The sequence below is a fragment of the Vanessa cardui genome, chromosome 8, assembly GCF_905220365.1.
Source record: "Vanessa cardui chromosome 8, ilVanCard2.1, whole genome shotgun sequence".
NCBI lineage: Eukaryota > Metazoa > Arthropoda > Insecta > Lepidoptera > Nymphalidae > Vanessa > Vanessa cardui.
The window spans coordinates 10,634,552-10,657,862 of record NC_061130.1 but is presented as its reverse complement, the minus strand read 5'-3'; the positions used below and the strand labels follow the sequence as shown (position 1 = coordinate 10,657,862).

General features: G+C 32.1%; 1 protein-coding gene across 2 annotated transcripts; it reads right to left on the bottom strand.

The window, feature by feature from the left end:
* LOC124531652 (mitogen-activated protein kinase kinase kinase 15) lies at positions 1-22,759 on the bottom strand. Of its 2 annotated transcripts, XM_047106127.1 has the most exons (25): positions 22,568-22,759; positions 22,290-22,492; positions 21,727-21,921; positions 17,795-17,964; positions 16,335-16,613; positions 15,906-16,076; positions 15,565-15,677; positions 14,528-14,729; positions 14,260-14,371; positions 13,363-13,532; positions 12,409-12,589; positions 11,888-12,088; positions 11,452-11,602; positions 10,748-10,962; positions 10,207-10,302; positions 9,293-9,432; positions 8,848-8,997; positions 7,939-8,034; positions 6,635-6,728; positions 6,057-6,239; positions 5,437-5,701; positions 4,832-4,967; positions 4,344-4,460; positions 3,626-3,808; positions 1-2,753 (listed from the first exon to the last, which is right to left on the bottom strand). In XM_047106127.1, the coding sequence occupies exons 1-25, from the start codon at positions 22,614-22,616 to the stop codon at positions 2,480-2,482; spliced, it is 4,146 nt and encodes a 1,381-aa protein (XP_046962083.1). In that variant the 5' UTR covers positions 22,617-22,759; the 3' UTR covers positions 1-2,479. The 2 variants fall into 2 exon arrangements, with proteins under 2 accessions (XP_046962083.1, XP_046962084.1); XM_047106128.1 differs by lacking the exon at positions 7,939-8,034.
* Between the last annotated feature and the right edge of the window lie 552 nt (positions 22,760-23,311).

The following is a 23,311-nucleotide window of genomic DNA, read 5'->3' as shown; positions in this document are numbered from 1 at the left end:
TTTATAATATTATATATTTTGTACTTCACAACAGTATTATTGAGTATTGTTAGATTAGTGCTTACCTACGCTATGCTATGCATATTTCTTATTAAACAAGTGGTCATGCAACTTATACTCTTTCTATTTAATCTATAACAATGTAATGATATATATCAAAATGTGACCTTAAAAACTCTGACTTAGTAAATAATTTAGACGATTTTTTTTTATTCAACACTTATTAACTTTGTAAATTAAAGGAAACAGATATTATGTTCATTCTGATGTTCTAATAGCATTAAATATAATTATATATAAAATAACTTTAAAATTATTAGTTAACAAATGGTTGTTACATTTAGAACAGTGTATAAAAAGCTTTATATGCAACGCTTTTTTATAGTTTCAAAGCCTCTGTTGTTTTATTATTCTATATGAGAAATTCTTTAATAGCCTTATTTTATTTTTATAGCTGCCTGATAAATATTTTTTCATTTTTTAGAAAAAATAGTTCCACTTTGCAATGTGATATAAGCGAGCAAATATTGGGTAAACAAACTCATCAATTATTCGAATTTTAAACAAACGTCATATAAATTATTAATAAAGAAATTACATTTTCAAAAACGAAATATTTTACTTTTATTAACAACTAAACATATTAATTAACATAATTATAATATTTAGCAAATAAAAAATTATATGAAATAACTATGTTATTATTAGAACAATGTTTTATGGCACAACACTAAAAAAAGTATTATTATTGTTTAGTTCTAAACCAAAAATATTAATTAATAATAATATGAATATTACAACGAATTACTTATACGTTAGTTTATATTAAGTTTTAACGCGTATGTATGTGTTCTTGAGACAAGTGCATTTTATGCATCTGCAATTTGACGTATTTAGGCATGGTACACACACACGCGCAAAGAAGGATATTAAACTTTATACGTATATACTATTCAGTTTTGTGTAGATCTTCATAAAATCTTAAGTAGAATGTCCGAATAACTGAAGCAGTACTTAAAAATCCGAACAATAACTTAGTATGCACTCGTCTCGTTTACATTAAAAGTATTACAAGTGGAGGTATGGAGAACTTTTCTTAATTAGGACAATATTTGTTTATGTGGACACTTAAATGTGTGATATGTTATTCGAAAAAGCTAATAAGCCATACAATATGTTAGAGTGAAATAGCAGTTATTGAAGTAGTATCAATTTTAATAAAATGAATTCCGTAGATAAGATGTCATTTTGTATTATTTCTCTTCCAAAAGTGGAGGTTTTCTTTCAAATTTATCGTATAATATAATACTCCACATTAAAATTATGCAGCTGAATACAAAGACACATAATCTATACAAGAATTGTCCTCCAAACCTTACTTCTATAATTAGTGTATAATATTAATGTTCATATGTAAAGCGTATTCATCAAAGGCACATCGCTATGAATCACATGATTTAGCACCATTTTTGCGCCTAGCTATAAAAAAGCATTTGCTTATTATGACGTATATAAGAAAATATTTACAAAAGACTAGTATTGTAAATAGATTTTGTATTTATTTTATATACAATATTAAGGGTGATACACTCAAGGCTTCAAGCGGTCATTTTTGTAAAGCGATTTGTTGTTGTATTTATAATTTAGGATACACGGCTTACGTATAAATAATGGGACGATAATTTTCCAACTTTTTAAGTTTCAATTGACACCCTAATAGACGACATAACAGTCTATACGTTTGTAATCAATACTTCACCATGCGATATATATATTATTATCTGGCGTTATTTCTAAATAAATTCATATTGATTGGAAGTATTCTGGATTTTTTATTAATATATATTTTTTGCCTTTGCCTATTAGCTAATTCAAGCGGAATTTCTTTTTAAAGTGATTGATTGTAAATTATTGAAAACAAAAAGCAAAGCGTTTAATGAAAAATTTAGTGATGACTTTTCGAATTTTTTTAAAATATACACAATTGTTTTTTTAAACTCTTATTAATGATTGGTATTTAGCTGCTAAGCATTAAATTTAATCTTTTTAATACAACAGACGCTATTGCCTCTAAATTAATAACATTTTATTAATATATTAATAATATGAAATTATTGCTTTTTAAATTATTGTTTAATGTTATACATTGCAAACTTTTTAGAATATTTTGAACCGTAGATTTTTTTCCACTGACTTTTATAATAATAACCTTATAGGTCCATGTAAGTACATTTTTTTATAAATTAGTAATAGATATTTGTGATGAACTTTTCCTTTGTTAATAAATAGTATAAATAATAATATTAATATATGTATAAATATAGTATGAAATATTATATTTATTATTAATAAATCTCATTCGAAGACATTGAAGGGAATATTCGGTTAGTCAGTGGAATAACCGCCTAACTTAAAGCCACGTCGTTTCCAGTGGTTAGCAACCTCTTGGTCACTGTAGAGTGCACCACCCACGCAATAGTCAAAGGTTGACAACCCCGTTCTCTGTGTAATACTCGGCTACACTGTCATCTCCGTTGACCTGCTGGTCTCGTATTACGATCGTAGGGTTGTTCGAACATGAAGAATTATTTGAAATTGTCCGAGAGGTCTTGCACTTCTGACATTCGACTACTACGATGGAATTTGTGTCCATATCGGTTTCAGTGCTGCTTGTTCGTCGCAAACGATTCGAACTGTTAGCTTGAAGACGATGTTCCACTATCGCCCGCCAAAGACGAAGTTCTTCACCACCCCTGAAAACAAAATAAAATTGTGGGAACTACTCATGATACTTTTCTGTGTAATTCTTAAAGTATATATGGGCGTTATTACTTCAGACTAAGATAGCTTAGTCTGAAATAATAAATTAAAAAATAGATTTACTTCATCCACTGACGCCCGTCCATAAATACATATTATGATAGACAAAATAAATACACATGTTAAATCACAGTACCAAATAATAATTATGTCAGACTATGCAAAGAATACGACATGCGAGTACAACAACGATCGTTCGAACTTACTTGTAATTTATTCTTACAGGGTTTTTTTTTGTTATGAATTATCTATATTAATATTATAAATGTGACAGTAACTCTGTCTGTCTATCTCTCGTTCACGAATAAGCCGCTAAAGCGAATTTGATGAAATTTAGTATGAAGCAAAGTTCAACTCCAAGGAAGGACATAAGACATTTTTGCTTAACACATGACAATATCCTAAACGAGAGCGAAGCCGCGGGACTACTAGTCAGCTATAAAGTCGGGATACAATTCAAGGGCATATTTTGTAATTAGGTCATTGGCGGTGGAGCTTTTAAAAATAATAAATCTCTGATTACCATGCATGACGCATTGACGATATAATGAATACATGAGACAATTTACTACAAGGTAACTCACTGGTAGTAGGACATATACAAATAAATTTAAAATGGGATACGATCCTCATTTAGTTTGAAGCTATTGAACGCGATTAACGAGTGTGAGCGTTACATGAGACAATTTACTACAAGGTAACTCACTGGTAGTAGGACATATACAAATAAATTTAAAATGGGATACGATCCTCATTTGCTTTGAAGCTATTGAACGCGATTAACGAGTGTGAGCGTAGTACTGACAGCAGGTTGAGGCGCGCGATGTCGTCGCGCTGCGCGTGCGCAAGCACGTCGGCGAGGCGGAAGCGGCGCGCGGCCAGCGACGCGGCGGCGGCGGGCGGCACGTCGCGCGCCGCCGCCCACTCGCGGAGCTCCTGCAGCGCCTGCGGGTCGCACTCCGCGCTGTCCGGCGGCGCCGCTTCGTTCCTGCGTAAGAGGGATATATATATATATATGCAGTATACATGGCATTCTTTTGTATATATATATACAAAAGAATGCCATGTATACTGCAGCGCTGCAGTGTCCTAGCGCACAAGCGTTACGCGCATCCTCCAGTATCATAACTACGTCTCACAATTGAATGCAGCGTACGGATGACGTCAGATAGGCCAAGATAAGACTGCTAAAACTTTTTTTAAGACATTTTGCGCCGATCTCAAGCAAATAACATAAGATGCATACAGGTAAAGGTCCAATTGATTGCACATTTTGTATATACAATTTTTTTGTGCTTACTGGTAATTTGATTTATTCCAAAGTCCAGGGGCCTCTTTATGTATGGCAATGTTGGTTTTCAACAATAATGTCTTAAATTTATGTAATAAAGAGCAAAATTCATTTAACATAAAGTATGTCTATGCTTTTAATGCATGTTGAATGAAATAATAAATATGCAAGTCTGTGATCTCCATGACCTTTCTCTATTCCAGATCTGATATTAATGATAATGTTTTCTAACCTTGACTTTTTATCAACGATTTCTCTTAAAATTTGAGTTTGTGATTTCTGTTCTTCCAACATCAATCGGAGCAATCCCTGGTACTGCTGGTAGCTATCGATTAGTTCCTGTTGAAGTCTGAAACGATTTAAAATGAAACATTATTGCTACAATTCAGTTTCTTTCATTATCCTTAAGATGAATCTTGGCTTGCGTATGATAGGGTAGGGTGTGTGCGGACTTACCCCGGGAATCACCCCTAGGTGTTAGAGGCCCGCATAGGTGGGCCGACCGTCAGGGCGTCACGGTAGCATGCGTAAGCGATCCCGTGGCGTCCATCGAAAGACGGAGAGGGTACCGCTGGTTTTTTAGTGGGTAAACCCGGCGTACTTGGGCGCACTCGGCGTCCAGGGCTCCGGGGAGTCCCACACACCCCCCCACTTTCCATCACGTGGGGGAAGCGCGTAATGCGTTTTTCCAGCGAGAAAAAAAAAAGGGTGTGTGCGTACTTGTGGTTGTCGTGTCGCAGCTGGTGCAGCGCGAGCGCGAGCGGGTCGCGCGTGGAGGTGGCCGTGGACAGCGCGGACGGGGACGCGTCGGCCGCGCGCCGCTCCGCCTCCTGCCCCGCCAGGTTGGCGCCCAGCTCTGCGGAACACGCGCTACTGTTGAGGCCGTGCTACTGTTGAGGCCGTGCTACTATTGAGGCCGTGCTACTATTGAGGCCGTGCTACTATTGAGGGGTGGGGTATTTATTTATTCAATAATCTTCTATTGCCTACTTTCTCGTTGGTAGAAAAGAAAATACTAAAAGGTTTTACTCAAATTAAAATGAAAGCTAAATAAATATCTAAACTTTCTAAAATCAGAATGTCAGGACTTGTTGATTTAAGCAACCTCTTGCTTCTTTGCTCTTTACTTTATTACGAGAAAAAGTTTAAAAGTAAATAAATAAGTGCACATATTTTTTTATTAATTGAAAATCATGAGTATATACAATTTTACGACTTATTAAATATCTCTTTAAATTATAAATAATAAGTAAATGTAAAGAACTATTTCGAGAGACGACTCATATGCGTTAAAAATTACCAACTGACACACAAAAGTTGCTTACCGGGTGACAAAACGGTTATCGCAGCTTGCACAGCGTTCCGCACCAAGTTGTCTAACGCGAACATCCAGTGCGGTTTGATGCTATGCATCCTCAGCACGACATTCACGGCCTCTTGGAACATGTATATGGCTGAATGCAATTCGTTTATCGCGTTTGCGTCGAAGTCCAACTCTTCCTTCAGCGCTATTATTGCGCGCTCTATAACACTTCTATTCTGATCCATGATGTAATCTTTGAGCGCGCAACGCAAAGTTTCCAAGTGATTCTGAAAGATAAATATATTTTGTCTTTTTTCATTCGAGTTTGTATGACTGAGGTACTATTTTGGAAGGTAAATGTCAAGTGAGACAAATTTGCTACAGCTGCTATTTATGACACTTTACTTGTTTAGGAGTTCTGATCAATTATATTTTATTTTTGAAAATAATTATTAAGCTACGGGTGAATACTTAATGTGAATGCTAAAACATTAACTATTGTTTGCATATCACTGCTGTAAAGATATATGTAATTATGTCAGATTTTGGAATAATTATACATATCATATTATAAAAACGATAATGCCTATTTTTCGCTTATTTTGTTTTTAATAAGTATTATTTTATGTTAAATGTTCTCACCAATGTTAAAACCGTGTTGCCGAAGTCCTGCTGTATACTTAGCATCCACTTGGAGCAGATCTTCTCACTGTCTTGCTCTAACACTCGCGAAAGTGTGAGACGGCGTTGTGAATCTTTCTTTAGCAAGTAAAATCCATCGTGTTCTATGTCTATGGACGATCGGGGAACGTTCGTCATATCGACCTATTCAAAAAAACAAATATGTAATTATTATTTAAATATCTACTTTTTTTATTAGTTATTGTGTTAACTAAAATCTTCTTGTAATTAAATTATATATTTTGAATTAAAATTATATTACATTATTTTGTCTTTAAAAAAAAAATGTAGTTAAGATAACTACGCGTAAATGTCAAACTGCTGGTTCAAAACTTAACGGAAGAGTCAGAATTTCATCCTTGTGAGGATGCTATTCAAGCTTCCTCAAATTGTTTTCCTTCACCTGCACGCTGGAGTTAACAATATTAACACAGATTAATTTAGCAACAAAGCCGTATCAAATGCCTGCTCGGATCTGAAATCGCAATATTCGTTGTATTCACTGAACATATGGCTAGGAATGTTATATACGATACTACCTCCGGTGAAAGCAGACCTCCCGAGGAACTTCTTCTATTCAATATTGTATCATTATTGTCCATTTCATCAGTCGATGGCGTATTTGGCATTGTGCTAAAACATAACATTACACTATTTATATATGTACATATATAATAATCATAATACAAATATATTATTTTTTTATTAAATATATAGTAATTACCAATGATTGTCATTAGTGTGTATTAGTACAATCTTTCTGTAGCGTTAATAGCTGATTTAGTATTGTTAAATGAAATATACTTATTATAGTACAGTAGTACAGCTTATTTCTATAGACGTTATACAAAGTGTAAATAAAGGCATATCAAAATTTTTCCTTTTCAGACAACAGTTATACAGACAATTGTAAGGATTCTAAGTTTATTAATTTTCTATTATCATAAAAAATAGTGCAGATTAGTAATAAATTCAATAACATATGACCAATCGATAATCGTTGAATATTATTAGTTTGATCAGAAACTTTGTCTTTATAATATCTTATTTTCTCTGTAATCACACACAAGCCTTAAGAAGGATTGAAATTATTATTTGACCCATTGAAAAATGTGAGTGGCAAATTAAATTATAACGAAATATATATACAGAACTGCCATCTAGCGGTAAGAAGTGTTAATGAACCTCGGCAGAGGGAGAGCCCTGATTTAGTAAGACAAAACATTCTTAAATTTAAGCCGTATACATAATAGGTAAACTAATTCAAGTTTATTTTAACAGTATATCATCAGTATTCGATTGTCGATCTTAGTGATGAATGGTAATTAGAAAGTATGTATGTTTGAATTAGTATTCTACTGTTTAATAGTAATTATTCTTTATTATGCATTTATTTACAATTCGCATCGTCTATCCAAATCGAAATTGTATTATGATATTAGTAATAAAGCTAGTTTGTAATGCTGCGTAAGAAAGTAGATAGATATGGTTGAGTGAATCGACGTGAACTAGTAAAATATTTTCAAAATACGGTGCTAACAACATAATACATGACATGTGCTAAGAAGGTACAGTTAATGAGATGTGGACCACAGTTATATAATATGTGCAAGGAATGTTTAATTTGTGCTACAATATTCTCAAAAGTGATCATTATAATCTTACCTTTTAAAAAAATCGTAAATAAGTAAAAATAAAAAAGCTATTATCACAAATTCTGAGCTTACAAATGCAATTTACAATTTTAAGATAATATTCAATTTCGAAACTCCCTCATAATTTACAACTTTAATAGACACGGGAGCTGTAATATTTATAATTACTAATGTTCGTCATAAATTACCTGCTGTTCAACAAGTCCGGCGGATATATCAGTATCGGCGATAGCATCGACGAAGCAGTCCTAGTGATTGTTGGATTAGACCGGACCGTTTTAACCCTTGCACGGAAACAAATAGATGCTTAGGCACACACCAAACTTTGTTTAGATTTGTCATGTATGAAAATGTGAAGCGTTATGATCTGGTTTCGTTTTAATTCATTTTATAAACTCAATCAAATTTTTATTTCGAATGTTTTTGAATTGTGTAAATGTTTTTTAAAATTATGTTATTTATTTTTAATAATTATAATTTAATCAAGCGATATTACTATTGATTATATGTTATCTTAGAGTATAGATCAGAAATAGTATTAATGTAAATTCATTAATTGTTACTGTTTAATATGTGTTGAGAGTTTGCGATAAATATATTATCACTGTCACTCTCCGTGTAAACACATCCCAATTACGATTATAGGACACTCAACATCGAGTGCGCACACCGACGCATCCATAGTGGTTAAAACAAATATTAAAAAGACATCATCACGTATTCATACTGAAACGATGATTGAGTAATAAATGGCCATGGTAACTTGCAATATTAGTATAAAATGATACGATAACTATTTTACAAATGGCATATTCGCGTGAACTATGAATATATATAGTCCCTTTTCCCTCTTATGCATGATCCAAATTAAAAACATAACACAATTAAATATGTCTATTCATTAATAGATAAATCTAAACAAACACTTTAGCAACATAGTAATTAAATCATTCCAATAAATAGGTGATTATATCGAAGAACTAAAGTGATTTTCGATATTAAATATAAATCCATGCCTTTAAAATCTTTCAATTCTAGGTGTGGAAGCAAGTCTAGTGATAAAAAGTAACTTTTTTTACTAATGTTATATATCTTACTCGATTTCTGGCGAGCTGGGCAGGTTTCCAGGGAGGCTTGGTTCAGAGATCTTCTTTTGGGCGACCGACGGCCGAACTTTATCAGCAGGCACCGAGATACTGCGGCTGTAGTCTATACTATTTCCTAAGCGGCTACTGGACTTTTTCTTTCTGCGTTTACAAATATATTGAGTTTATAGAATTATGAAGAATTATGTTATAAGTTTATTTTATGTGTAGAATAGCATGAAAATATATATAATAAATCAAAAGCATAGCTGGACGTGTGAGACTCAAGCGTTAAAATTTGTATTTATGTTATATTTTTTGTATTATATACGAGCAAGCGCATACACATTATTATCCAACTTAATATACGGGAAGTCCTGTGAAAAAATCTTAACCTGACAACTTTTGATAAAGTTAATATTAATTTTATTTTTGGACATTAAACATGAATACTAACTCGCATAGGAACGGATCTTCCAGTAATTCAGCAGCCGTGGCTCGTTTTTCAGGATCAGGTATGAAACAGCGTAGTATGAAATTCTTTGCTTTCTGCGATAGCTCGCTTGGTATTTCTGGATGCATTTTATAATACCCCACCTTGAATATGAAATTAAAATTGATTCTTAAAAAGGATTCATACTTTTTTTTATAATGTAATTTTACAATATACAGTAATATTTATTCATGGGTACGCCTCTCCGAGGTCGAGGTCCCGGGTTCGATTCCCGGCCGAGTCGATGTAGATTATTATTAGTTTTCTATGTTGTCTTCGGTCTGGCTGTTTGTGGTATCATCGTTACTTCTGGTTTTCCATAACACAAGCTACTTACATTGGGATCTGAGTAATGTATGTGATGTTGTCTCATATTTACTTATTTAATTGTAACTGTATGTGTGTATGTGATATATCAGGCGGTGGAATTGAGAGCGAGAGGTATACCAGCAAACTATAACCGACTAAAAGACTTCCTGTGGAGAATTGCAGTGAGTTCTATTTGAGAGAGAGTATCTAAAGTTGCGCTACTAAGTTACTCTCAAATTGGGCTAGGTAAGGAATCCAAGCTCAGCTTATCCTGTTTCCCACATGAGAAAGTGACCATTGATTCATAGGAGACGCCGCCCTTAAACCTACACCCGGGTCGCAAGTCCCGGGAACGGAGAGTTTCTTTCTCCGCGACACGAGGAAACTATGGAGTGCTAAGAAGATTGCCTTACTCTCATAATTACTTTATTCATAATCATACTTTTTGTTTATGAGTTATTATAGAAAATATTTTTGTGTGAAAAAATAATAAATGTAAAACAAAAAAAAATCTAGATAAAATTGTTTCTATTAACCTGTTATGTAATGAATATTATATATTTGTTTACCTTAAATAGAGCTGCTTGGGGAGACCCCAATTCCATGAAAGGTGGATTCCCTGTTGCCATTTCTACGACCGTGCATCCAAGAGACCAAATATCAGCCTAAAATAAAAAAAATGTATAAAAACCTACAATAAAATACTAACAACCCAATTTTCAAGAATAATAGTAATATTTTGTAGTTAATAATAGTTAATCGAGATATTATTTATATGCAGTAAATACTATTTATATTGGCACAAATTAATTATTATTAATATTATTTATATTAAAAATATATAAATAATATAATCTTTATTAAATTGACCATAGTAGAAGTAAAGATTCTGTTTCATTATTTAAGGTAACTTTAATTTAACTCCTTAGCTCCAGTCACAACTGACGTCACACAAACGCCAATTTTTCACATATTCATAGACTAGTATCGATTTTTTTATTGTCATTGTAAGGCTACACATAAATATTTTAAGCTTAGTAAATCTAATTTCATTCGTCATATTTAAGGTCAAACACCTTTAAGATAAAATAATAATAATACATATATTACCGGAGCGCCGTAGCCCCTCTGCCCCTTATCTATAACCTCGGGGGCCATGTACTGCAGAGTGCCTGCGAAGGTTTCAGTCGAAGGACACAGACCCGCGAGTCGCTTCGATGTACCGAAATCTGATATTTTTACGACTCCACTATATGTGTTTACTAGCACATTGTCGCCTTTTATATCACGATGGACGATTTTCTGATCGTGTAGATATTTTAAACCTGTAGAAAGAGTTAGGACAGTAGGTAATGGTCTTCGCTTTTACAACAAAGTTCAGCAATTGCTTTCCTCCTATAATAATTATTACCATGACATTAGTTTAAAATATATAATATCATAATATGATTCGAAGTCAATATTTTATACTCTAAACGAGATTCAAAAACATGTAAAAATTATCTAAAAAATGCAGAGTGCATTTGATGATCATATAAAATATATAGTCAAATTTGAAATAAATCCAAGGTAATAAAATCAATGTCAGCCTTATTTAAATATTGAATTGGATTTGAAGCAAATTTTGATTTAAAATTATTATAGCTTGTAAACTGCCCAAATAAACGGTGTATATAGCCAGATAAGACTTTTTCCATTGGGACTGGTATGCCTATATATATCTATTCAATCGCATTCCACATCCAATTGTTATCGGCGTGAATAAGTGTAAATGAGTTTCAACTTAGCGCGTTTGACATGCAAACAGCATTCACCTTCCAATATCTGTTTTGTGTAATAAGCGATGGTAGCTTCATTTTCTTTGAGAGGTCCCCACTTGGACCTGAGTAGTGCCGATAGCGACCCTCCCGGGACTTGCTCCATAAATATCTTGAAGTAATTGTCTTCTGAGATTGACCCGAGGTACTGAAATTTATTAAAAATTTAATAATACTAGTTTCTAGGAACAGCAGATTTTTTTATGCAATAGGTTGGCGGACGAGCATATGGACCACCTGATGGTAAGTGGTCACCATCACCCATAGACAATGACGCTGTAAGAAATATTAACTATTCCTTACATTGTCAATGTGTCACCAACCTTGAGAACTAAGATGTTATGTCGAATGTATGAATGAGTGTCTAAATGTCTGCAGTTTCACTACTGCCAGTAATGATATGGGACATTACAGATAAGCCAATATGACATACCTGCACGATATTTCTGTGCCGCAGCTGTGAATGTAATAATATTTCTTCATGCAACGGCTGCACATCTCCTAAATTTTTCTCGGGTATCTCTTTGACAGCTATTCTCACTTGTGTGTTAAGATCTCTAGCTGCATATACAACTCCGTAAGTTCCTTTTCCGAGCACCACTCGTTTATTACAATCATCCAATTCATATTCAAACTGCAATTATTAAAAACAAAAATTATGTGAGTACATATATGTAGCGTGTATACAAATATTTTTAACAGCTAAAATTAGCTGCTAATCTAAGATCTTTGAGCTAAGAATCGAAAAAGTTACGAGGAAAACATTACGATATGTATATAAGCCTGTAGGCTTAAGTCGATTTTGATTGCATAAAAAAAATGAAATAGCAACGTTAGTTTTAATCTTAACATAAGGTAACCAACTATAACAAGAGTTAAATTGCTACTATTGGTGTAGATGTTTTTATCGGAAATTTACCAATTACTTATTATATTATATATATTAAGTTTTACCTTTAACTGATCTTGCATCACGCTCGTATCTAAATCAGCTACTTTCTCGTGATCGGCGGTGAGTTCTCCGAGGAGGTCGTGCAGGTGCTGCCGAAAAGCTTGTGACGGCAGGAATATTTGAAAATCATCCGAGTTCTCGCTGACGTACAAGAATAGACACCGCTCGTCTCGTTTGTACAAGCTTGAAATAAAATGTATACTTATGTCACTAGTTCAGTACGATTTCAAACCTGAAGGAAGGTTCCATACAAATCAATTTTTCAAGGCAAATCACATTGTGAGTAATGGTAGTCGCCCGCGGCTTCGCTCGCGTTTTAAGCTATTGGTTGTCATGTGTAAGGCCAAAAAGCCTATGTCCTTTCATGTTTGCTACATAATAAATTTTATCAAATTCAGACAGAGAGAGCTACTTTCACATTATAATATTAATATAGATTAATTAAAATAAAAAAGGGTTAAGTAAGTAATTGTTACTTTTTAAAACAAGCCCTTTCATTAGTGATATGTGACATGATACCGTATAGTAAATACCTACAATGAAATTGGTCCTACAAATGATATTGACATCTTCCACGTTACATTACCTAAGTTTAAGAAAAAAATTATTTCTGTTATTTAGTCTTAGTCTAATTTAAATTTTATCTCATTTAGTTTTTTAATTCAATTGTGTTTTTTATATTTTCTTAAGTTTATTTTAGTGTGATTAGTTAGCTGTAATATTCGTTAAAATTTGTGTGTAATTTTTGTTTTCATTTTTGTTTTCTTATTGTAGCAAGTGTCGTACATGCCTGTAATGGTGTACCATACAGAATATGTCTGATGTTTTTTTATTAACTACGATTTTATTGTGTGTATGCCGATGGTGTATCTTATAAATAAATAAATGATGAAATTTGATTTTTGGTGGATTGTCTAAGTACTTAGTTAGTCGTCCGCTTGAAGGCTTTACTTTACCTATATGATCTGATCATGTCAGAGGTAAACAGCCACCGATGTACTTGTCTGCAGTCCCCTCGCATCGAATCCAGGCATAGGTTAAATATCTCGACAGATTTTTGTTCAGCCCCCATGTTCACATTAACATACGACGGCATGTAAATTTTTGTAGTTTCTAAGATAACCACCTGGAAAATTAATATACATTATAAACGTTTTCAATTTGTTACAAGAAATTTAAAATTTCCTAACTAAAATTGGTTTGAAATAAAACTAGTTTTAACGGATTTAAATCGCGTATCGTTCGTACGAACGCTTTAAAGTGCTCGAAACGTCGGGATGATCAAAATAATTAATATACACGATTTAAATCCGTTAAAACAAGTTTTATTTCAATGTGTAATTATCGCGAAAATCTAAAATTGGTTTCTTAAACTATAAACATATATAGGACGCGTCAGCTTAGGTCGAATTATTGGGCCACTTGATAGAAAATCATAGCCACTGGCCACAGTCATTGATGTTATAAGAGGGAAAACACTCATTACATCGCTAATACATAATCAATTTTCGGAACTAAGAGATTATCTCTTGTCACTCTTCAAACCGGAACAAAACAGTAATATGTATTGCTACTTGGCGATATTATTACCATCAATACGATTTATTCGTGTAATTCAATAAAATGACGAAGTGGCGGAATGATTCATATACATTATAATTAACCATTAATAAGTACCAGTAAAATAGTTCAAGGTAATTAGTTGTTAAGATTCTAAGTAAAACAAATGTTTTAAGTATATTCATAGGGAAATATATAGAAGAAAAAAAAATACTAAAATTAAAACTTGGAGCGTTATGATAGGGATTAAACGATGAATTAAAATCAGAAGAGAAACAAAAAAAAATACTAACAGGAAAACGTATAATATTTTCACAGGTACTTTTAGTTGCCTCGACAAAAAATTCCATCCAGAAAGAGAACACTTGTTGTTCCGGCGAAGTTTCTTCGCTCTTCTTTCGGAATCTGGAATAAATTATGTTTTTATTAAATACTTTGTATTGATGTATATCAAAATGTGTAACGAAACAAATACTCATTAAACCATAGATGTTGTGAGTAATGATAAAACAAACACAAACTTCTGATACTAACAACATACATTACAAAGAAGAAACCGACCTGTCAATTAGTTCAATATTTCCTATAGTAGACTTCAGGTACCAATTAGGTGGTTTCAACTTAAACATACACTCAGCCGCTTGAATTGCTTTCACGTAATCTTGAGCGAGCACTGATATTTCAAAAAATGTTGCCACATCCCAGTAATCTTTCAGTGAAGACAGACTACCCTTTTTGCCGATCAAGTGATTGAGGACCATTCCTAAAATGTTAAATATAATTAATCATTAGAAAAATATCTGAAAAAGCACACTTAGTTATGAAAATAAATAAATAAAGAGAATGAATGTTTATAGTAATCACATTGGATTTAAATTTATATCAGTCACGTTACTTTTAAAGTTATTGTATTATAGAATTTTTATGTAAGCGTATCTGATATATTAAGAATTCTATATGTCATAATCAGTGGAGATTATTACACTTTTAAATGTAGCTTTCAACTACAGCTCATATTTCCATAATGAAACACCTTGTCGGATTAAAGTGGCTTTATATGTTATTAATTATCAATATTTGCGAATAACTAAATAATAATAACATTATTTTTATTTAAAATCCCATGTGAATTAAAACGAAAAAGAGAAAGAAAGGGAACGATAACTCGGAGCATAACGCTAATCACTTTAATTGGTCCGACCCAGAATTTGAAGCCAGGACCTTTACATTTTTACTAACCACAAGGGTATCCGACTTCTTATATTTTTAAATAACAAAACAATATAAATGACTTATAAAATGGAATGGGCAAATGTGGTTTAGAGATAAGGAAAATCATTACTACTTATAAAATAACTGGAATATTTATATAAATAAGTATATAATAACTTTATCACAAGTACATTACCGCAGTGGTAGATTATTAAGAAACGACAAAAAAAAAAACAAATTTAATAGGCTACAACCAGACATGTTGAATGAAATATCATTTATTTGTTGATTTTCCTTATCCATCTGCGAATTTGAATTACTGAATGACTTGAATGAATTCTGAGTAATATTTAATTTACGGTAAATAATTTTGTTAGAGTACGTACCAATATGCTGTAATTCTTGAGAATTCTTGAAATCGTTCCCAGCTATTACTAGCAACGTCGCCAAATTAATACCCGCGTATTCATTTGGTTGAACTTCGAAACCTTGTCGGTACCTGAAAGGAGAAAAACTTAAAAATAGCCCGTCCATTTTTGGAGCATATTCCACCACGCTACTCCAATGCAGGTTGCAGTCAATCGATAAATGCAAGTTGAATAAATACATAAGCAAATTTGTAGTTCTTTGTCTGAATTCGAGCCGACAATCTTCGTTAAGATTCACGTGTTCCAAAAGTTGAGCCCGTCATCTCATTTAAAAAATATATATATTAATACAAACTTACCAATGAATTGCGTTTGTCAAACTTTCCAAGTCACTGTGTTGAGATTCTACAAATTGATCCTTGTATATGCGGCCGCAGAGGCACAACATATCTGGAAATCGATTTTCTTTCTTTTCAAGAGCCTTCACGCATACTTTTAAGGCGTTCTCTCGGTCACCTTCTTTATTTCTCCTTCAAAAAGTAAAAATAAACAAATTTAATAAATATATGGAGATAATTTGCGTACTCCTATTTTATTTATTGGGGTTGGAGTCGTTTCGTGTTGTATTACATTTCAAAATATATTTTAAGGGTTTTTATGAGAGGAAAATTCTGAGAGGCAAATTTATTCTCATATAAACCGTATTAAATAAATGTCTCTATTCTAATTCACCAAAAACCAGACTTCAAAATTAATATAAATTTATATGAATTTCTTCCAGAACTTACCTATTCATAGCAAAAGCGTACATAAACCTTATAATAGGCATATTGACATAATTCTTTCGGTTCATAATAGTTTTCAGATCATCAACGATTTGGACTATGGCATCATAATCCTGTATTTCTCTATACGATATAAGCAAATTGAGTATTGTATCTCCGGACAAAACAGCGGGATCGTCGAGTCTCCGTCGCATTGCGTGCAGAACGTTCGCCAATTCCGTACCGCTGTAGGTTTCGCGAGCCTTCCGTAAATCGGATAGGAACTTCTCTTGTAAATGAGCCCTGTAATCAATAAAACAAACACCTATAACTTTATGTCATCCTGGTACTTCCATTTTGCCTAACAAATGTCTTTATTATACATATATTAAATGTTTCCTTTAAAGCATGCATACTTAATATATTTTTTTAATAAATTAGTTAATACAATAATAGGGTAACTAAAAATACATCAATTATTACAGTTATTAAATATATCAAATTAATCATATGTCTATATTATATTTTATTTTCTAATCTTAGCACAACGTCAGTAGGGAAATTCGACATTTTTCGCCTAGAAGAGATTTAAAGAAATTATACTAAGACAATCAAAACAGAAAAATGGATCCTTTACGGATCTCGGGTTATCATCGCATACGAAATCTTAAAACAATGCAATACCGATACAATAAAATTTATTTAAAAAAAAGTAACATTATACAGTTAACTAACTAAAAACAAGACTTATTTTATAAAAAAATTGGCAATTTCTGCAACACAAATATCCAATTTCTAAATCATATTTAAAGAAGTATATTCGTTTGCTATACAAATAATGTTATAAATGTCATTAGAGGAAATAGTTCATTTAATTACGAAGACAAATGACAGCATGATCTCGGTGTGGGCGTTTTTATTTATTCAAATGTACGCAATAAACATTACATTAAATGAGAAAATGTCATGTTCCATTCCGCTTTATCATCAATTTGCATAGCCACTTTTAATAAGTCATTAAAAAACAACTATATTACCTACGCAATACTGGTAAAAAAAATCTTCGTATCTCCACGAAGTTGTTATGTTACTCAAGTAATTAATAAAGAGATAAACACAAAGTTTTTCAAGCAAATTATTAAACAGGAAGATTGTGAGATTATTTAAAATCTTAGCCGTCTAAATCTTAAGTAGCACGAATTGTAATATTTCGAAAATTGCAAATGAGATCCTATATCTTGCATATGAGATTGAAAATATACACCACACGTAAAACATTTCTTTATTATGATTTGTGATAATGTTTAACACATATATGTATCTGAAGTGCTAGTTGGTGAATACACATACTATATATGCATTTTTTCTTCGATACTTTCCGCTACCACCGAGTACCAGATGAAATATAGACGGATTGGGCGCAATCTGTACTGTACATGACAATTGGATCAACAATGAAACATAAGTATTAAGTTTGATCTTACTTGGTTTGAACTTCAACATCTTGAAGAATATTCTTGAGCCTTAGAGTAAGGTGTTGTTTAGGATCAGGCGCTTCCTCGCCTTTGAACTTCGCTGCAGCTGGATTTGTCGTGACGCATGTCCCCGCATCGGTGAGCTTGTACGATACGAACAGGAAGTTGGGTAGAGATATCTGCAATCGATAAATGTTACGTTAACCCATATGGGTTATATCGAAAACATAATAATCGATGCGCGAAAGGTTTTGGTCATATAATTCCTACTCGTTCGAAAGCCAATTTTGCTTCCCTTGTATAATTTATCTTTTAGTGAAACAACTTTTTTGGAACTTGGTTAAGGTGTCTGCTAACACCTATAATCATACATACATACACAATAAATAAATAAATAAAGTCGGTGAAGGATAGTAAGTAACCGATAATGTCAGCAATTTATATCTGTGTAATTAAAAAACTACTAAAGATTAAAAAATTAAAAACAAGTCATTTTGGCTAAATCTTTATGAATTTAACTCGGTGTAAGATATTGTTACTTAACTTGATTTTAGAAACAACTTCAATATCAACATTTTAAACCATACTACTGTCTGAAGCGGTGATAGTGTCTAATTTGACAAACAATAAGTGTACTGCTTCTATATTAAATAAAGGGATTTGATTTGTCAATTCGTTTTCAAGAAGTTACCTATAAAACTTGAATATCGTTAAATGAAAATACGTGAGCAAAGAGTTATCGAAAGTTTAAAAACGATGACACTAAGGGAAGCAAAACATATAAGCTAATAAAGCATTTTCCCATCATCAGAGGAATACAAACAAATAAACATTATTTGACATCAACATTGATGCGATATTATTGGTAGTGAGCTCGAATAATCCACGACATTAATCATGGATTCGATGGAAAAAATGCGTTAAATTAATTAGTTATTTAAGCCAAACTATTAAAGCAAAATTAACGTGGATATAAATAGTTAAGTGGAATAGTCGTGTTTGTAGTGCTTCATATAGCAAAGACAAAGATAGAATTTCAAATTATATGGTACTTTTAATATTTCGGAAATACAAGCGATCGAAAAACAAAATAATCTCGAAATCGAGGAACCCAAAAAAAAAATGTCGAATTGATGACATCCCTCTTGTTGAAGTCGGCTAAACAGTATGATAAATATAATTATAATATAGTATTCAGTTTAGTACAATATAGTTTACTATTCCTCAATGGTTACGAAATGAGAAACCCATGACTAATCGAGCGAAGGTGCAGGCGTCTGTTAGTAGGTACTAATACAATTTTTAAAATTGGTGCCACAAAAAATATAAATTGCAAATAATTACATTTTAAATTTAAGCTATAACTATTAAATAAATCTGAGTCTTAAAGTATTAAGACTCAGATTTATTTAATAGTATAAATAACAATGCTTTTGATTTGACATGCGTTTCGCTTCTCTTATCATCCGAGATCTTTAAATATAATATATATTGTATAATTTATTTAAAAATAGACTACAATTATTCGAATTTTCATGCACAATTTGGTCTAACAACAGGAATTCAAAGACGATACAACACGACTATGATTCAATAAAGCGACAGGTGAACATGGACTTCATACATTTACTGGGATCAAATATTGAGACTAGCCAAATAACAATCATTGAAGTTAAAAGCAGTAGTCACCCAAGGAATTCATAACTAAAAATTATCAATACTTATATTGATACTTATATACTTATACATCAAAAATAAAGGTTAACCTTCAAGTTTTTCTACCCCTGCAATAGTTTTTAAAGAGTGTAAGTGTAGACCGACAATACGACTCGATCGGAGGTCGGAAGTGTAGGAGCAGTTCCAATGAAACATTGTCATAGTTAGGTAAAAACAAAAACGTTTTTATTAGCTGGATAAGTATTGAAATATTTGCTATCTAATTATTCAATCGTGATATATTGTCTTTAGCTATTCTCATGCTTTCAAGCATTGTTATGTCATTAACGGCGAACGGCAAGGATTCAGGTAGCAGGTTAAACAAACAAGGCACTTTCACATTTACGATACAAAGCTGTGCAACATATTATGCGATTTGAAAAATATTTACAATATATACATTATTAAATGATTTTATACAATAGCTTAAATATATTATTTACCTATGTAAAATTGTCCCAATCCTTGATTTCAGATTTAAAATTCGATTACGATTTCTATAAAACTGTCTGTAATATCGTCGAATATTTACTCAACTTTAGAGTGTGTTAGCGAAGGTTTTGATTGAGGAATCGAAATATTTACAATAATAGCTTATCGAATGTCGAAAATCGTTCTTTTTATTTTAATTACTCTTCATGGTATTAACGACAAATTGAATATCGAGCATACAAAGTTTCATAACCAACATTTAAATTAATTAACCCAACCAAACTTAATCATCTTTTTCCAAACACTCATTTTTGGCTTAACTACCTAATCATGAACATATTTCGAATTTAGAACCGCCTACATAATTGAAGTCATTCTAAATAAAGTAATAGCATGTACTCTCTAATGTCTTGTAATTAGACTATTGACATATTCATCTACTATGTTATTAGTTTCCGTCCCACGGTTTCGCGTGCTGGTGAGAAGGGAAGGCGGAGGGGAAGTGGTGCCAGGTGATAGGAACCTAGACATTGTATATGACAAAATTCTGTGTTGATTGGTTAAGTAATTCAGATGTAAAAGCGTAACAAGAACTAATTTTCTTATACTTTTACATAATTTTAGATAGAATATCTTCAGTCAATGTGAGATGTGGTTCTGTATATGTAACATAGTCAACATAGAGCAATTGAGAAATTGAGAGTAATAACTATTGAGATATTATCATTCAAGGCTTTGGTAGCTGCGTATGTACGTTGTTTATCATGCATGATGCTTCTTTGTTTTGCAATATGACACTGCAATACCACAGATATAGTTTATAAAAGACATGACGTTAGTGTGAGATATATTGTTAATTAATTTAAAACATTTTTTTTAGTTTATGTAACTAATATATTATGTTAGGCAATAAAACATTTAAATTGTTACAGTTATATTAATGTTGAAAACCTACCAATATTGGCTTATTAAAAAAGAAGAATATTATAATTAGAATGGTAATCCTATCCAAAACAATGTAGTTTAAAAAATTTTCTTTTTTCCTTTATTGAATAAGAGTAGACATAAAATTGTACCAACTGATGGTAAGCTAGATTTGCACCAGCAATTATAAAATCTACGACAGTGTGTACCTTGTGGGTCTGTGACCTTAGCTAACCTTATAAACCAAAGCACAATAAAAAAAATTATTAACATTATACATCCTAATAATAGTCATAGGTACAATGGTTTCTTTCTGACCTATTTCTACTATGGTAGCTATTCCCGCGAGACTGGCATTGGCACTGGCCAATACTGGCCAACCAGACCAGTGCATACTCAATAGTACTCAATAGTAGTACATTAGCACAGATACACTTAATAATGCTATGGAAAAGCAAGATAAACATAGCTAGACAGAATTCAGGCACAGAACCAACAGCTTTATGTACTGTTTGAGGCATGAGGGCTTGTAAACATTGCCAATTACTTTTGAGATGATACTGAAAATTTCTATAGAGGAAACCCTAATAACAAAATAGTCTGATCTAGTATTTGAACCAGACCTTTAAGATCCTGTGTTGTAAATAGTGGTCATAAAGGCAAAGGACATTACATATTACGTGACTATTTAACAATAACTTATTGCAATATAATAAATTAAAAATTTGAATGTCTTTTCAAGCTAGCCTAGAGTTAATATACTTATTCAAGATATCAACATAATTTAGAAAAATACATAACAATAGTTTCAAGTACAAAGTGAACAAGCATTTTATATTAAACTTATCAAACTAACAAAATGTACTTACTTTTAGACGCAATGTAGCATCAGAATCAACGTCATTATACAGGAGTACATTTTCTTTCATATCAAAACTCTCTCTTACTCCAAGGTGATATAGCAGCGAACTCTGTTGTAATTGTACACTCAGATCTACCAGGGCGACATCAGCATTATAAAAAGTGTCTAAAACACTTGTCTCACCGAAATCTAGTTTCTCAAACTGAAACAAAAATATTGAATACATTTTCTGGTAGCATTCTTATTTGGTAAGTAATATTTATATGGTAAATAATTTATTAATTATAAACAAAGTTATAAAGAAAATAAATATTTGCATTTTACAAAAGAAAATTATGGAAATGTTCATTCCTCTTACTTTCTGAAGCAAAACAAACACTATTTGCACTTAAATATGTTACTTATATGTAATGCATAGATATTAAAAAGTAACACTATTTGATATGTTTATACTTTTTACAAAGAAAAAGTTATTTTTTGATGCAATTCAGTTAAATGTACTTTGTTGTGATTCCAATAATAACCTCTTTAGTTAAAGGTGATATTTCAGATAAAATTAATGTAACATACAGGAATGTGGTGTACGTTGGCATTGACAAGCTCGGAAGCCAAGCGAACTTCTTCCAGAGCTCTTTTTCTGTGAGCTATGTTCAATGTTTGGGTCACGTCCAAAACACATGCGATGTCCATACGGGGTCTTTGATTAACCCCTGGTTGAACTGTAGCGTTTGATCCATCGCTACAAATGCTCTCGCAAATGCTTCTCACGTCACCTACAAAAAATATTTAATGGATATTTTGAAAATATTCACAACTTCGCCGTTAACAAATGCTAAGTATTTTAGTACCTGATTCTTCTTGCACCGTGGAAGTATTCGCAGCGCCGAATGTTATCATTTTTTTCTTTGCACACAGGAGGCTATCATATTTTAAAAATATAATTCAATACTTAAATATCCACAAATAAATACTCAACACATAACAGACCACAACAAGTATTCTCCACTGCAGCTTGTTATTTAATAATAGTGACGTACTTTATTGGACTCTAATGCTCAGTGATTCGTCTGATGACGTTCGATACAAATATTGATTTTTGTGAAATCGATTTCTTATTTTGTTATAACTGTTATCAAATTATTAAATAAGTAAAACTATTATATGGTTTTTATAAAGATTTAACATTATATTATGTGCAATTCATCTGAATTATTGTTGTACTTATGATTATATTTTCGTTTTAGATTTTAGCTTGTAAATAAACTTACTTATACCAACTGCAAATATATATTGTACAAGAACATAAGCATACTTTTTCAGAATTAATATTTTAATCGATATTATTAACAAAAATCGATATGTGTATATTGCTTTAGACATCCCTATAACTGACCTTGAATATCTTTTTGTGCTTTGCCTGCCATCTGTGTGGAAATATTTTAAACTATTGCAAAATATCGTTGAATTGAATTTCTATTTAGTTCTTTAACGAAAAAAGAGATGACTCTACTTAGTCTTTATAAATTATGATTTTCGTAATTCGTAATGAATAAATGAACTACGAAAATCTGGTTCAATAAATACTAAATACC